Genomic DNA, 15932 nt, shown 5'->3' on the forward strand with positions numbered 1-15932 from the left:
GCTTTCTATAGTTTCTGGTACGTGAGGGAGTGAAGTGGGAAATAATTTAATTGGCTGTCTTGCTTTCAAAGCCCAGTTTAATGAAATAGTTCTCAGCCTGAAGTGCATGTATTATCTTTCCTGTTATTTTTCCAATTAACATTTCATTGGATCATGTCTGTGTGGAATATTCTAATTGGCTTGAAGGGTGGGGGTGACGGGACAAGAGCAGATGGAGAGATAAGCAGCTGTTTCTCCAGTCTCCAGTGCCCGCGTCTGTACGGATGAGGCTGTGGGTCCTCCCAAGTGCCTTTGCTTGGAAGAGATCAAACAACATGACACAATGTTGCCTGTCACCTCACCCGTCCTCACCGAGTCCTCGGGCCAGAAAGGCAACTTCCCTTCACAGGCCGACTGAGGGAACGCTTGCTAAACTGGGGCTCCTTGTGATGTGTGGCACTGAAGGGGAACAGGGGAACACTGAGTGGTGCCCAGAGCTTCCTGTGAGCCTCGTCTCCCTCTGGGCAGGGCCTCCGTTTAGTCCGGCTCACAGGAGATGCTGGAAGAATGGGCGTCCCAAGGGACCTTCTGGGACCCACCTCCACCCACCCTTGCTGTGAAGAAAGCAGCGCTGCGTAGACGGTGGCGCAGAGCAGGGCTGGGAGCAGGGTGAGGGAAGCAGGTGTCCCGGGCAGACACCGCAGGGCGTTCGCTCTCAGCAGGTGTGGAGTCAGCCTTTGTACAAACCCGCATCAAGGGCCTTCTGAGATTCGGTACCCTGGGCACCTTGGCTGGTTCATCCTCACCCCGGCCCTGGCCTGAGGCAAAGTAGTCCGGCCTCCTGCCTGTAATGCTAATGTCTATTCTCCATTCTCCTGGACACTTCTGACGAAGCACTCTGCGGCTGTAAGGGTTGAGCCACATTTTCTGGGTAGCTAAGGACTCCTGGGAGCCTGGCTGCCAGGACAGGCTCCTGTGTGTGGTCATGTGACCTGCTGCCCAGAGGCCTGGCTTCATTTTTATCCTGGTGAGAAGAGTGGGTGGCTTCTCTTCTGGACCACTCCCCGGGGCGGCGGGGGTTGGTGGTACAAGATGACCTCTCTCTTCAGGGGGCCTGTGCTGCTGGGCCCAGCTGGGAGAGAGGCGCAGTGGCATGTGGGGCCAGGGGCCTTGGGAAGCAGACCTGAGGCAAGCTGTGTGGCTGGTCCACGTGCGGCCACAGCGGGCAGGGTGGGCAGAGAGAGAAGGGCCATTACAAACATGCCTGCCATGTGGTGGGACAGCCCGGGGGGGTGGAACATTTGGAGAACTATAACCTTTTTTTATGTGTACCGTCAGGGCCAAATCTGTAATGCGACCTCCAAACTGTGGAGTCCTAGCCAAGATCTGGGGCATTGGAGACCGTGTAGACAGGCCAGTGGCCAGTGTGTGTTGATTCCCCCCAGCTCCAACACACACACTATATACATAATTACTTTCTGCCTCTGAATCAGTGCAACCCACAAAAGAGGTGTGTGTGTGTGTGTGTGTGTGTGCGTGTAAAATTATTATTCTCATTTTCTGCCTTTGTCTCTTGCCTGAGCTCACAACAGGAAAAATGCCACTGCCCCTGGCTGGCTTCTCCAGGCGACTTAAACCAGGCAAAGTGTGCTGGGATTTCAAGTCTGGCCCAGATCTGATGTTCAGCATCCTTTCCTTGCCAAAAGGCTTCTTGGAGTTGTAGCTACCAATCCTGCCCGGAGCTCTTTTCTCAGGGCTACCTAGTGGTCTCCTTTCTTTTTCTGACTGCCAGGGTCCAGGCCTCTCTAGCAAGGTGTTTGGGGACAGGGGGAGCTCAAAGCCCATCACCCTCCACTGAGGTCAGGCTTACTTGGCAGGAAGAGTGGGCTTCCTGAAAATGGTTTTGGGCTTCCCAGTAGATGAAACTTGAGATCGTGCAGCTAGCTCTAGGCCGTGTGATTCTGCTGATGTGACAATACCTTACAACAGGCAGCAGGTTAGAAATTTTGGGAGTGTTTCCAGATGTCATCCTACTATGTCTTCCTGACTGTGATGTTGATGGGTATTAGTGGCTCAGTTAATGGAAAAGGCAACAGAAGCCCAGGTGAATTAAATGATTTGCTTAAGGTCTAGTTCAGCAGCTGGATCGCAAGTCACGCTGAGGTCCTGGGCTCTGACCTCCAACATCAGAGCGCCCAAATGGGCCTCCCTTCCGATGAGGAATAGGAGGGAAATCCCCTGAAGCCATAGAGCCTGCAATAGTTGAACCCAGACCCTTCAGGTGAGCTGATTCCATCTTGTCAAACTGAGTTCAGAGATCAATCAAAAAGGATCAATCTTTGCACCCCTGCAAAGACTCCCTCTCCTAGTTAGTCAACCCTGCCCAAGGAACGGCAGTAACTAGACAAACAGAAAAATGCTTGAATTTAACAAGGGAAAGAATATTCCATGAGAATGGAGTAAATATATGCAGGCAGAAGACTGAAGCTCAAGTCTTCCACGCACTACTAACATCAAGGTGACCTTGGACAGGTCACTTGACCTTTCTCTTCAAATCCCTTATCTGTAAAATGGGGACATAAGGCAGCTCTTACAGGGTAGTTGAGAACAAACTGACAGAATGTTTGTGTTGGTGCTGTGCAAAGTGTAGCATGGGAGTCAATCAAATCAAATGGGAGTGAATGTTGCTAATAAGGATAGAAAGATAACGCTAAAACTAAGATTTCCTGTCTTCAACAGAGCTGTTTTTTTTTTTTTTTTTTTTTTTTACTTTGTGTAAAGGACAGTAAAAACCCTTTGTAAGCTGTTAAGCATGGTGCACCTGGAAGGGATTGTTAGCAGGATTGAAGTTAGGGTTGGATCCACCGTGGGAGGGAGCAGGGCTGCTCACCAAGGGCAATGGCACTCATCGCCCAGACGCATTCCCATAAAAGTGTTTGAGGATGGCCAAACAACCTTGGCTGTCCTCCGGCCACTGAGCTGGCAATGCTCCTGCAGGCCCTCCATAGGCAGATGTCCTACCAGGGAAACTGGAACCAGATGTACTCCAGATCTCAAAAGAAATTAATGGCAGTAAGACTCTGGGGTAAAAATATCTGTGTGCACTGAGCTTGCTCACTCAGCTCCCTTTCTATCTGAGGATCATTTAGGCTTAATTATAGAGTTCAGGCGTTCATTGGGTTTTTTGATTAATTTTCTTTTCAGCTTGAGGAGTGTGTGAGTGTAGTGGGTCCTTGCGAGTGTGTGTGTTTACATCTTTCTTTGCAACTCAGTTGGGAGCTGGCTCTGGTAATGTTTAATTGTGCCCTCAGTTCTAACAAGAATGGCTCAATGTGCCAACCAGAGCTCAGAAACCATTGTTTGCACTGCTTCCGCCCCACGGGCTGCTCCTGCTGCGTTGAGGGGTGGCGGGTGGCTGGGCCTTGCTCAGCTGGGACCCTTAGCTGCGGGATGCACAGTTTCCTCCTCCTTTTGTGCTTACGGGGTGTTTAAGGGGTTCTGAGACCAGGAGAGCACATTTCCTACTCTACTAATTACCATGCTGTGCTAGAAGCGACCAAGTGACAGCAGTGCCCCCACACTGCAGCCCCTAACAGGCATTTTTTGGGAGGCCAGTCTCCCTGGGGATTACCAAGTTCTCTGCATAAGAAAACAGTGTTCATCCTCTTATTTTTAATATATCCACTTAATAGTTGGTAGGGACAACAGGACCGTGTAGGTGCAAGTGACTTGCTTTCTCCCTTGCTTCGTTCTCTTTTGTGTCCTCCAGGCAGGGAACACCCAGGGAGGCTGAGCAGTACGGTGTCCTCGCGTGGGATCTGGAGCCAAATATCCCAGTTTGAATCCTAGTTCCTAACTTCTCCTATTTGTGTACCCATGGATAAGTCACTTAACCCTTCTGGATCTCAGTTCATTGTCTGTAAAATGGAGATAGTAATGTCAACAACAATGTTACACTCGCCACAAGACTGGGGATGAGAAGATGCAAGTGGAAGGCTTTCGTAAAATACTCTATAAATCACAGTTCCTTTATTTTACTGCTCAGAATTGCTGCTTAGAACATGATTTTGACCTATGAGATATTATTCTTAGCACCAGGAGATAGGGGGTTGTAAAAAGGCCCACGGGATGGAGAGAGGACTAGCCTCCAGCCTTCCAATGGGCTGTGGACCAAGGCACTGACCTGGGAATATAAAACCCATGCTGCAAAGGGCCTGGATTAAGAGTTCAATCTCAAAGCAGCTGTCATGGAAAAAAGGGAGTCTGGAATATTCATTTGTTGACATAATGGTAACAAAGATCTTACCCTATTTTTTAAAGGATGAATTCAATCGTCTCTAGTGCTGGGAGGGTAAACGGTTCAGGGATGGAGACAGGAGAGGACCGTGGGTCTCCGGCAAGTGTGCCCAGGCTGTGCTAGGAGATTTGGGAGACCCAGGTTCTTCTCTTGGCTCTGTTGCTAATTAGGTCTGTGACCCTGAATAGATGAGCTAATTTAAGTGGACCTCAATTTCCTTGAGATTGCAGAAGAAAAGATCTCAAAGGTGACGCCATTTAAGATTTATTACCTGACAAAATGCTCTTTTCCACAGGGAATTAAAAGCTCTTGTGCCACCAGAGACCATTTCATATGTGTGTGTTCAGAATTCAAGTACAGACCTAAGACCACCAACTAAAACCTGATCAAGGCACCGAATGAACCTCTCTAAACTGATGGCATCTGGCATCAGACCCAGGGACTCTCAGGGGAAGAAAAGCCTGTTGGGAGGGTGGGGTGACCCCAACAGAGATTTCAAGGTGAATTCATTCATTCAGCCTTTCATTTGGCAATATCCTGACGAAGCTGAAAGGTAACGATCTAAGGATCACAGAAATAAAAGGGATTGTTTCATTGTAAAACCACTTTAACTTTAAAATAATCAGCTGCGGGGCAATGGAGCATTCTTCCAGGATCATTCCAGAACCAAGAGACCCAACTGCACAGCTCTCAACAGTATCACCGACAATAATCATAATGTACATTTGCCCAAGGGCTGTTAACTTTTAAAAGCACTTTCCTCGCTATTTTTCTCATTTTGTTATTACATAATTTTCCAGAAAACTGGCCAGGTCATTTCTTTTCAGCAGGGACAAGTCTAGCTGTGTATGCTATCCCTTGCTTTCTACAGATACGCCCTTGAAAAAGTTATGCTATATATAAATGTGATTGTGGAAGTCATATCTTGTTTTAATGGATGGGCAAGGGGAATTTAAAAGCAGAAATCTTGTGTTGGATTATGTAATTACAATGATCATTCCTCATTAATCAGTTGTTTGTTACAATTTTGGATTTTTAAATATCAGGTTTTCTCAGGATAGGGCCCCATGGGTGAGATTCCAGGATCGGTGTCCCAGCATCCCATAAGGGTGGCATCTAAATCAATCCGAGGGAGGGTTTGTTGTTTTGGACATCAGAGTGGAAAATAGGCACCTTTATTTCAGCAATGGAGCTCTTTGGAGCTCCCATAAAAAATGAGGAAGCATGGGAAGGACAGTGGAATCCAAATGTAACAGCTGAATTATTTTAAAATGGAATGTCTCCAGGTCTTCTGTGAGTCACTGATGTGTCATTAATGTGCTGCTATAAATAGCTCAGCTTGCCATCAATAACTAATCTATAAGAGAGGAGTTGGTGGTTGGGGTGTGAGGTTAACACTACATGATTTCAAGTGGATCTGTGAACCCTCTCTTGCAAATAAGCACCATCCCCTGGGACAAGAACCTGAGAGAAAATAGATTTAATTGCATTTTTGATAAATGTAATAAAAAAAAGGTTCTTCTGCTTTTCGTTCTCCATTCTTAGACTCTGGCAGAAGACATCACTGGAGCCAACCATAGGGCTGTGATAATTCCTCTGAACTTCTACTCTTTGGCCTCTGAAATTAGGATGCCAGTATCCATCCATAAAACCCACAATGACATTGTGACAGTTTTATAATTATTTTGCTTGGGGGATTTTGAATGAAGAAACCATACGTGTGTGTGTGTGTGTGTGTGTGTGTGTGTGTGTGTATGTGTGTATCACAATTTGCATGATTGAGAATAAAAGGAAAGGCTCTTTATGGGGTGATGTAAGCTAGAAGAGCTGGAAAAAATCCTTACTATAAAGACTGGAAACTCTTTAAAACTTATGATATTGGCCTGACTAAAGGAAATATGGTATCTCATCCTTGCTGGTTGGATCTCAGCCATATAGTCTTGCACAATGTGAGCAGCTCAGATTTTCATTAAAGAGCTCTGAAGTTAAGCATTATGAAGCACTTCCTCACAAATGCTCATGCAGTTAAAGTTGAGCTTCTGTGAAACCTGAGCTAAAATAAACATATAGGAAGTACTGGGCCACAAGTACATACATAGGTACTGCTGGCAAATGTGTTGGTCACGCTATCAGCAGCCTGGTGTGTATGCTTGCATGTGTGCATGAATATACATATGTGCATTCTGTACCTTCACATCATTCAGAAGCTGAAAAGACCCCAAAAGAATGAAAATAGTATTCTTATTTGTTAAAATGTTCTTGAAATCCTACGTGGATTCCATGGTTTATAAACAATTATCTTTTTTTTGTAAACTTAGGGCTGGTAATGGGAACAGGATAAGCAGCTGTAAACAAAATCACAAATAAGGTTTCACTAAAAACATGGTGAAGGCCCCAAATACCATAGCTTTTGCAGAATACAGGAACTGTCTATCCAAATACTGTGATTAAGGATACTCGGAACATTAAAAAAAAAAAAAAGGATACTTGGAACAATCAGATTTTGGGAAGAGGTGGGTAGATGGAACCATCGAGGCACCACCTGTCTGTTCACATCAGAACCTTGGACAGTTCCCAGGAGGCTCTAGTTCTCCAAGTGTACCTTTCATTCCACTGAGTATGTTGAAAGTCTGATTGTCTACTAATAAGTTCATAGGTATTAATTTGTAATAACAACATATTCCTTCCTCTCCCCATTCTCTTCACTACCTTTCATTCCACCCCCTTCCCCGAGCACCCTCCCATCAGACAATGGGACTGTCTGTCTTACAAACACCTGGTGTGGATGTTTTCACTCCCACTTGTAATTGGTTGGGAAGCAGCATTTGCCACAGGCACTGTTTAATTTTGTTTCCATCCCCTGCATCTCACAGGAAAGAAATGGTCAATAGTTCAGATAAAAGAATCATCCTGGTCAGCTCCAAAATATGGCTACTTGCATGGTAATCACAGCAAGTCTGTCATATCAGTGATTTCTTTATTCCTAAAAAGAAGGGACTTTTCCTAAGGATTATGGTTCTACCACCCAAGAAGCAGCCCTACTCTTCATAAGTGGCTGCAAAGGCTGGCAAACCAAGAGGTCTGCTTTGGCTCAGAAACTCAGTTTGGCTCCTGCCACCCCTGGCAACCTCACTGCGTGTCATAGCGTCATGTGCTCCACACACAGTCAGGCCAGTCTGCTTCTACTTAGGAGGGATCACAACCAGAGGTGGTCCTCGCTTGGGCCTCCACATGAGGACCTGGGCATCGTTGGCATTGGGTTTCACTAGTGCATTGGGGGGGATGGGTTCCATCCGGCTCAGGATCCGGGGCTGCTCCTGCTGAGTCCTGCCCACCAGCCGGGCCCGTTGCCCCAAGAGCTGAAGAGGGTCCACCTCAATGTCCACCCTCATCCTCCACTTGATGGTCTGTAGAATGATCTTCTCCTTCGTGGTGGTATTCATGGCCACCAGCCAGGTAGTGAAACTTTGGTCCCTCTTGATCCTTGTGAGCAGTGGCACATTGCTGTCACTCACTGGCACTGCCCACGTCACACTTGGGTAGAAGTTGTCATTCATGCTGACGGAGAACCTGGAGATCTTGTTGGTGGGACCAACCAGAGTCACAGTTTCTGTGGTGTTCCCGTACCAAGGGTAGCTCACCCCATCTGAGTCACTGATGGCTTTTACTCTCCCTTCCCTCAAGTCAGGTAGTTCCCAGCTTGACCTGGCAAAGCAGAAGAGATGCACAAGAAAAGAAGAGGCTAAATGAATTTTTCAAAAGCTGGAGAGGTGCCCACCACTTACTAACACAGTCAAATTGGGCAAAATGGGAAGCTCAGAGGGGAATTCAGGTCAGAAGGTTCTATGCTGTGCTGCTCCGAGATTACAGAGGGGCAAATCTAAACAATACAAAGATTAACAAGCAATACTGAAACAAGTTAAATAAAATCGGAGCTCGTCCAACTAGAAACAGGAAGCTCAAAGAGGCATTTGTGAGCCCCACAGAGGCATCAACTAGTTGGGATGGTGTTAACTGTAATCAGCTCTTTAGAGGCATTCCACTGCAAGAACCACTTTCTTGCGAATTATGAGTATGTGTAAGGGTTGTTTGTTGGGAAGAGATGGTGACAATTTTAAGTACTTGGAAGGAAATATCAGGTGGAGAGGAGGGCAAAAGGAGACAAAGTCAAGGGTTACAACAGTTTCCCAGGAAATCAGAGTAGTAGGATTTCTACTCAACAAAGAAGATTGCTTAAATTCTAGTCCTAGGGCCATCTAGCACTTGGAAAATAGATGTTGAAACTGATGATACAAGGAGATAACTTAGGTCACCTTGGAAACCACCTCAATGCGGATGTTGTGCAGTAGGCTGGCATACACACTGTAATGTGCTGTTCTCCCACTGACTTCAGGTCCAGCCTGGAAGTCCAATTGCTTAGGTTAGCAAACTTGCCATTCTGGATATTTTGCAACTCCTCCTGGCTGCCCCTGACATTAGCGCATGTATTAACCCATGTCTATCCACTCGTGCTCATCATTTATCACCATCACCACCACCACTAGCACCAGCACCATCATCATTGCTGATAACTTATTGAGCACTTGCTTTATTCTAACTGCTGTGCTAAGTACTTTAATTATGTTATCTCAGTTAATATACAAAGTATTCCACAAGATGAATGAATTTCTATTTCCATTTTACACATGAGAGGATGGAGGTATAAAGATGTTAAGGTCCACATCAGGGGTTCTACAGATTGTGAGAGCTGGAGCTGGGAGTTATCTGACTCCAAAGTCTATGCTTTTGACCACTACACCTTACCACTCCTGAAATGCCCTTTCATGGTTCTGGAGAAAACCCGAGTGAAGGGGACTCAGGCTGTCCAGTGTGCTTGCAGCTCCCAGAGCAGCCACAGGGAGCTGGACTGAACCCAGATAGAAGCAGAAGTTTAGTCAGCTGAGCCTGCCTATTTATTCTCCAAATATCCACTGCTAGGACTGGGAATGACTCTCAGTGACACTGCAGAAGAATTTAATAATTTAAAAAAATGAGATGCTCCATTCATCAGCTACGACGTGGTAGCCTTGTTTGATATAAAGTTTGTCCTCTTAGGAAGTGACAGAAGGTCCTACAGGGCTTTATAAGAATAGCTTAAGAGAGAGCTGCATTGTCAAGTTGATGCTGAAATGTCTCAGCATCCTTGATCATCACACCGGGACATGGAGATACTAACTGCTGCCCCTGGCTCATCCCCACAGCACTCCCTGTGCTAGTCAGCCCCAATCTGAAGAGAAAGGAAGGCAGGGCTGCCTGGGGAGGAGGTGAGCCCACAGCTGCAAGAACCTTTTCTCCTGTCTCCATGCCCTTGGTAACTGCTGGGAGTAACTGCAATGTATCATGATTGGCAGAAATGAAGAAGAGGAAAATGAACTCAAGCAGAAAGTCAGAGAGAGCCCTTTTTGCTGCACATGCTCATTGTAGCCACACTGATGAGTAGCTCCCCAATAATGCCACAGCCATGTCTTCCTGTACAAAAGGGTGTAAACGTTGTTTGAACAGGAGATAATGACATATGGGTCAGAGGTCGGGTGAGACCCAATCAGCTGATTGGGTTGAGGAAATGGCCAGACTGGAGTCAGCTTGTTGCCCCCAGCCAAAGTGTAAAGACAATTAGTAAGTCACTAGGCATTTACTTTCTGTGTTGCCTCAACTCTGTTCTCCATTTAAGTTACAGTGACCGGGCCTGCTTTGGGTTCCTTTGTGGGACCGGAGGGCAAGTATTCTCAGCAGTGTAAAATTGTACCTGTTCTCCTCTCTTAGACACTGCCAACTATGGCATATTGCATTGGGGAATTTTCTCATTCTGGTTGATTCTGTTTTTGATTCTGTTATAACACTGTCCTTTTCAGGACTGGCTTATCTTGCTGGTTGATGAAAATACTTTGTCTATAGAGTTTTCACAGTTCATACTTTTGTCCCCACCTTCCTGCCTAGAGCTGTGTGAGTAGACTTAGCCTAGGGTTCTAGAGGTCAGTCATGTGAGAAATTTACAAAGCTTAGCTTGGTCCCAGATTTTCTGCAAACAGAGATAATACAGTAAGTGGCACTCTTGTGCCTGTCTTGGGAGAGAAGGAAGATACCCTTTTCTTGGAGGATTCTGTGGAATAGAGAAATTAAACAAGCATCTTAATCATCACATCGAAAACAAAGGCCCCTAGCTGAGTGTAGCTAACGGGCGTGGTGATCTTGGGAGCCTACGTACTCCATCCATCCGCACTGCTGTGACTTCTGACACTGCTCTATTGGGAATCCTTTGGGTCTGAAGCATATTCTCTCCCACAGCCCCAGGGACCAAAGGACTCCATCATTAAGAGAAGGTTTGGTTTTGGAAGTAACAAAAATTGATTATGACTTAAGTCTAGTGAATAGGTTTCTTTTTCAAAAATGCATTTTTGATTTATGAAAAATGGGTACTAATGTGCATTCGAGGTAGTGGTGTTTTTTTGGTCTCCCCCCAAAGAGTTATGCCTATACAATGCATGACTGGTTTATGTAGCTGATAAACTGGCTTTGGTAATGGTTGTCAAAGAAGTCCCTGATAAATTCCAAGAGTCATAGTACTCTGGAGTCACTCTGTGACCATTTAAGAGGACTACTTTTTTTTTTTTTAAGATTTTATTTCTTTATTCATGAGAGACACAGAGAGAGAGAGAGAGAGAGAGAGAGAGAGAGACAGAGAGAGAGAGAGAGACAGAGAGAGAGAGAGAGAGAGAGAGAGGGAGAGAGAGAGAGGCAGAGACACAGGCAGAGGGAGAAGCAGGCTCCATGAAGGGAGCACATTGGGCTCAATGTGGGACTTGATCTCGAGTCTCCAGGATCAGGCCCTGGGCTGAAGGCAGCACTAAACTGCGGAGTGACCTGGGCTGCCTACTGCCCTCATTTAAATTCAAGCCCTTGCCATCTCCCACCTGGTATACTGATAATGGTCTATCACTGCCTTCTCTGTATCCAATCTTGAGCCCTTTCAAATTTATCTTTTAGCTGCTCTAGTGTTCAAACATGCAGACCATGATTCTGTCCTTTCTACACCTAACACCCTTCAAGGGCTCCTCTATATCGGCATCCCTGGCATCACCCACATGATAAGATTCAATTTTCTTAAAATAAGGCCTTCCATGGTCTGGTCTCCCCACTCCACACACCATGCTGTATTCACCTCTTCCTTTTTTGCTCATGCCATGCCCACTACCTGAAACATTCTTTCCACTGCTAAAGTCTTACTGGCTCTACTTGTCCTTTGAGAATCATTACTTGCATCATCTCCTCCAGGAAGCCTTCTCTTCCATGCTCCTGTGGATATATCCAGCTTTTTACAGGTACCAGTTTATATTATAATTATTTGCTTATGTGTCTGTTTTCATTGTTAGATTATGATTTCCTTGAGGCTTGGGATTGTGGCTTATTTTTTTAATCATTAGCATCTAGCACATTGTTGGCATATAGTAAATCTTGATACATTTTTGTTGAAGGAATGAATATTTTCTTTGAATCACTTTCATGCCTATTTACCTGGAGCTTGTATACAACAAGGTGCTTTATCACAGTTTTACCCTTTATATATTCCTTCACCTTAAAAAAACCCTGACATCTACTATTCATGTATTTTATTATTAGAATAGCACCATGCTTAACACTGAAAGTTATTTATCCTTGAGGGGGATACAGACAAGCTACACACAGATAAAAATGAATGAACTGGTGAATATAAATATATTTAGTGATTGTTTATGCCATCATATATCTACATACAAAAATGGACAACACAGACTTGGAGTGATATGGGACATTGGAGACATGGACATCCACGCAGACTATAGGGGCAGAGCTTTGCTGAGGAACTGGCCTATGAGCCGTAGGGAGCAAAGAAAAGCACACCCTGGTGAGAGGTTCTACTATGGGCAAACGTGTTAGCTGTAAGCATGAACATGGAGTGTCCAGGAAACAGGGGCCACCTGGGAAGAGTAGAGACAAGGCTGAGTGGGCAGAGCAGTGTCAGTCTGTGAAGTAGCCTTAAGTAATGGGCTTAGGCTCTGGGCTTCATCCCAGGGGTGGTGGGACTTTTGAGCAGGAGACCATGTGCCAGGAAGAAGAGTGATGTAAGAAGGAAAATCAGAGGACTAGCAGGAGGGATCCAGGAAGTTCAGGAGCTTTTGCAACATTCTGAGTGATCTGTAGTGAGGCTTCCATATAGGCTGGAAGGAACAGAGGAGAGGGGCCATATATTAGAGATACTGCAAAAGTAGATACTCTATGGTAAGTGACTGCCTCTCACATAGGATAAAGTAAAACAGTCACGCAGAAGAGCCACGCACAGTTGACTGGTGTGTGTGTGTGTGTGTGTGTGTGTGTGTGTGTGTGTGTGTAATAATTCTCAGAAGTAAGAAGGTGTGGTCTCACTGCCTCCGTCATTCCACAGCCATCCCTGGACCCGCCCACAGTGGTATTTAAGAGTGCAAAATCCTGACTCCTCCATGAGGGTGTGAAGATGGAGTCATGTTTGTCTTTGCATCTTTGCCCATGGTGGCATGGGCGTGGATGTGTAGCACACACATAACTCCTGCTGCCCCTGTGTCTCATGATCTCATCCTCACCATCCTTGGCTGATTCTGCTTCAGGTCCCAACCTTTTACCTTTGGAGGGCACCAGGTCTCAGTCTTTGGTCCTCTTCTTTCTATCTACTTATGCTCCCTTGGTGAACCCAGCCTCATGACTGTAAGCACCATCTACATTCTGATGATCTCCAAATTTATATCTCCAGTCCAGATTGCTCTCCTGAGCTCCAGATTCACATACCCCGCTGTCTACCTGCCAACAACTTTGAAATCACTCTTGGCCATACTCACATTCCACGTCCTCTTGACAAATCCTGTTGATGCCATCAAAAATCTATCCACAGTTCATCTCCTGCCCATCCATCACCTCCATTGCCACTACCCTGATCCACGCTACAGCTGTCCCTCCTGGATTGCTGCCCTAGCCTCCTAACTAGTCTCCTTGCTAAAACCTCCGCTCTACTACTCTGGTCTATTTTCAACATGGCAATCACAGTGATCTTGTTAAACAAATGTGAAATTATGTCATTCCTCTGCCCAAAATGATTCCACAGCTCCTAAGCCACTCAGGAAAAGCCCACGTTCTTAGAAGGACCTATGTGACCCTACATGATCTGGCTCTCCATTTCCTCTTGGCCATCAACTTTTCTCACTTTGCCCATTCTGGCTTCTGTGCTGCCCACTGAGCATGCATGGCAAACTCCCCCCTCATGGGAGTTTGCACTTTCTCTTCATTTTATTTGAAGCATTCTTCTCTCAGTCTCTTCAGGGCTTGCTCTCCCTTGCCTGCCTGCATTATTCCTGGCTCAAGTATCACGTTCTCAGTGCAACCTTTCCTGTCAATCATATTTAAAATCACAACTTTCTGCCCCAGCACTCCCCATCCTCTGACTCTATTTTTCTCCACTGTCTAATACACTGTATTACTTTGCTTATGGTCTCTCTCCTGTCACCCTACTCCCCAGATGTAACCCCGCAGAAGGAATTTCCTGTTTTATTCACTGACATATCTCCAGTGCCTGGAACCATGCCCGGCACATAAAATATCTGTTGAATTATCTGTTGAATAGGTAAGCACTGAAATGATCTTAAGTGAAAGACAGGAAAAGACTGAGTTTCAACGGGGAGGCGTTGCTTTTGTGGAATTGCATAGTTGGGTCTTAGAGCTTAGGAGAAAGTCAGGGTTAAAGGTGTCAATTTGGCAACTATCTGCATGGAGAGGATCAGCTGACCTGATGGTGCTGGTGAGATCACTGGGGATGAAAGAGACACCTTAGGAGGCCCATTCAGATGACAGGAGACAAAGAGGAATCTAAGAAGCAGAAGAGCCAGCAAATGGGGACAACTCACTTCCAAAGTCAAGAGAATTTCAGGAAGTCATTGTTGTCAAAAGCTACATGAACTGAAGAGATTTGTTAGTTATCAAGACAGCAGGGAAGATCTGCTGGTAGAGACCATCCTGTAGTGGGGTGATAGAGGGAATGGACAGGCACAAGAAAAAACTGGAAGTTCAGGTAATTCCTTCAAGAAGTTGGGCAACAAAGGGGAGAGGAGAGTGAGGTGGAGAACTGGTTGGGCAGAGTAGCCGAGAAAGGGATTTCTGGAGCCAGGCTGCCTTGGCTTGTAAACCGAGTGCTACCACCTACTGGCTGTGTCAGTTAGGCAAGTCATTTGCCCTCTCTGTACCAGTTCCCCTGTCTACAAAACAGGCACAGTAATAGGATTTACTTGATGTGAGCATTAAGTAAGGTAGTGAGTGCAAAGTATGGAGCATGGTGTATGGCACAAGGAATTGAGATCTGACTTTAGGTATCAGTAAGGAAGAGAGATGGGGGCAGGGTTGGGAAAGAAGGAAACTAACAACCATTGACCTTTCCATTGGCAAGTACCTGACAGCAACCATGTGAGGCAGGGATGATGATTACGCTGGTCACACACAAGGAAAAAAAAGCTCAGAGTGAACCATACCAGGGCTTATCGATAGGAAGGGCAGCACCAGGATCTGGGGTCAGGTCTCTCTGACCTCAAAGCCTGCTTTCTCTCCTTCACCAAATGTGTGGGAAAGCTCCTTAATCTTAACCTTAAATAAATTCTTTTTTTTTTTTTCTTAAATAAATTCTTGATCTCATTTTTTTTTTCTCTTGGAAGTCTTGACCATGGTGAGTGGAGCATGCATGAACACTGCTCTCAGGGGTTTGGTGTCAGTCTCAAGGTAACAGCTGGCTGGCCTCAGACAGGCTGCTCCGGTCAGCCTCAGGCTCATGGGAAGCCTGGGAAGGCTCTCAGAGGTGTTACAAGGATCAAATGGAATGATGGTATGTGGGCAGATACTTTGTAAACTTTAACACGCTAGGTCCACATGAGGTCCTCCTTTCATTCCCCTCCTTCTACAACCCTCTCCTCACAGTGTTGAACACAGTGTTTTCATTTTAGACCATCAGTCATTGACCCAAAGCTCACAGCTAATGGCCTCACCAATGGAGCTAATAATGAACACATCGATTATTGCAACCTTCATGCTTTCTGCATCCCAATCTTTAGAAGAAAAAGGCAAATTTTATTCAAACAAGCTCATGGGAAGCATTTCATTCAAGTAAGTGGTCCCTGGGTTGAGGTCCAGATTCCACCCAGACCCAGCGAGTTCTCCCAGTGCCCATGAGGGGCAGAGCAGCCTCTCTGAAGGAGCCTTGTTTTGCTGTCTCTGAAGCCTTGTGGTCACTGGGGGAGGGGGGCACAACAGCAGCACTTCTGAGGGCAGAGAGAGGCAAGTGTTCAGAGGCACTGCTGACATGGATGTCTCCTGATTGATGGGTGGTTTCAAGCCTGTTTCAAGCTCCCAGGGAAGCCCTGGGATCCAAGATGACACTGCCTCTCAGCCCAGGTGAGAGGAGCCCCTGCTTGGCCCTAAGCTTTGCTTTAAGGGACCCACTCTGGTATCTTCTGGCAATGCCAGTCCACGTTGAGCAAGGGGCCTGTGGGGTTAAGAAGACATGCCCACCTGGAGCCCATGCCCCTCCTTCTGGACCAGTCTAGGTATCTGGGATCTCAGTATTCCCAGCCCA

The 15932-nt window shown here is 46.0% G+C and overlaps 1 protein-coding gene across 2 annotated transcripts in view; it reads right to left on the reverse strand.

Annotated features, from left to right (window-relative positions):
- Positions 1-15932, reverse strand: part of FAM78B (family with sequence similarity 78 member B) — an 88513-nt gene that overhangs the window by 5187 nt on the left and 67394 nt on the right. The window contains exon 2 of one of the 2 annotated variants that reach the window (XM_041722997.1): positions 7051-7981. In XM_041722997.1, the coding sequence (XP_041578931.1) occupies positions 7459-7981 (523 nt within the window). In that variant the 3' untranslated portion in view covers positions 7051-7458. Of the gene's footprint in view, positions 1-7046; positions 7982-15932 lie in introns of both variants that reach the window. The other variant, XM_041722998.1, reaches the window with a different exon arrangement.

The sequence above is a fragment of the Vulpes lagopus genome, chromosome 11 (genome assembly GCF_018345385.1).
Source record: "Vulpes lagopus strain Blue_001 chromosome 11, ASM1834538v1, whole genome shotgun sequence".
Classification (NCBI taxonomy): Eukaryota; Metazoa; Chordata; class Mammalia; order Carnivora; family Canidae; genus Vulpes; species Vulpes lagopus.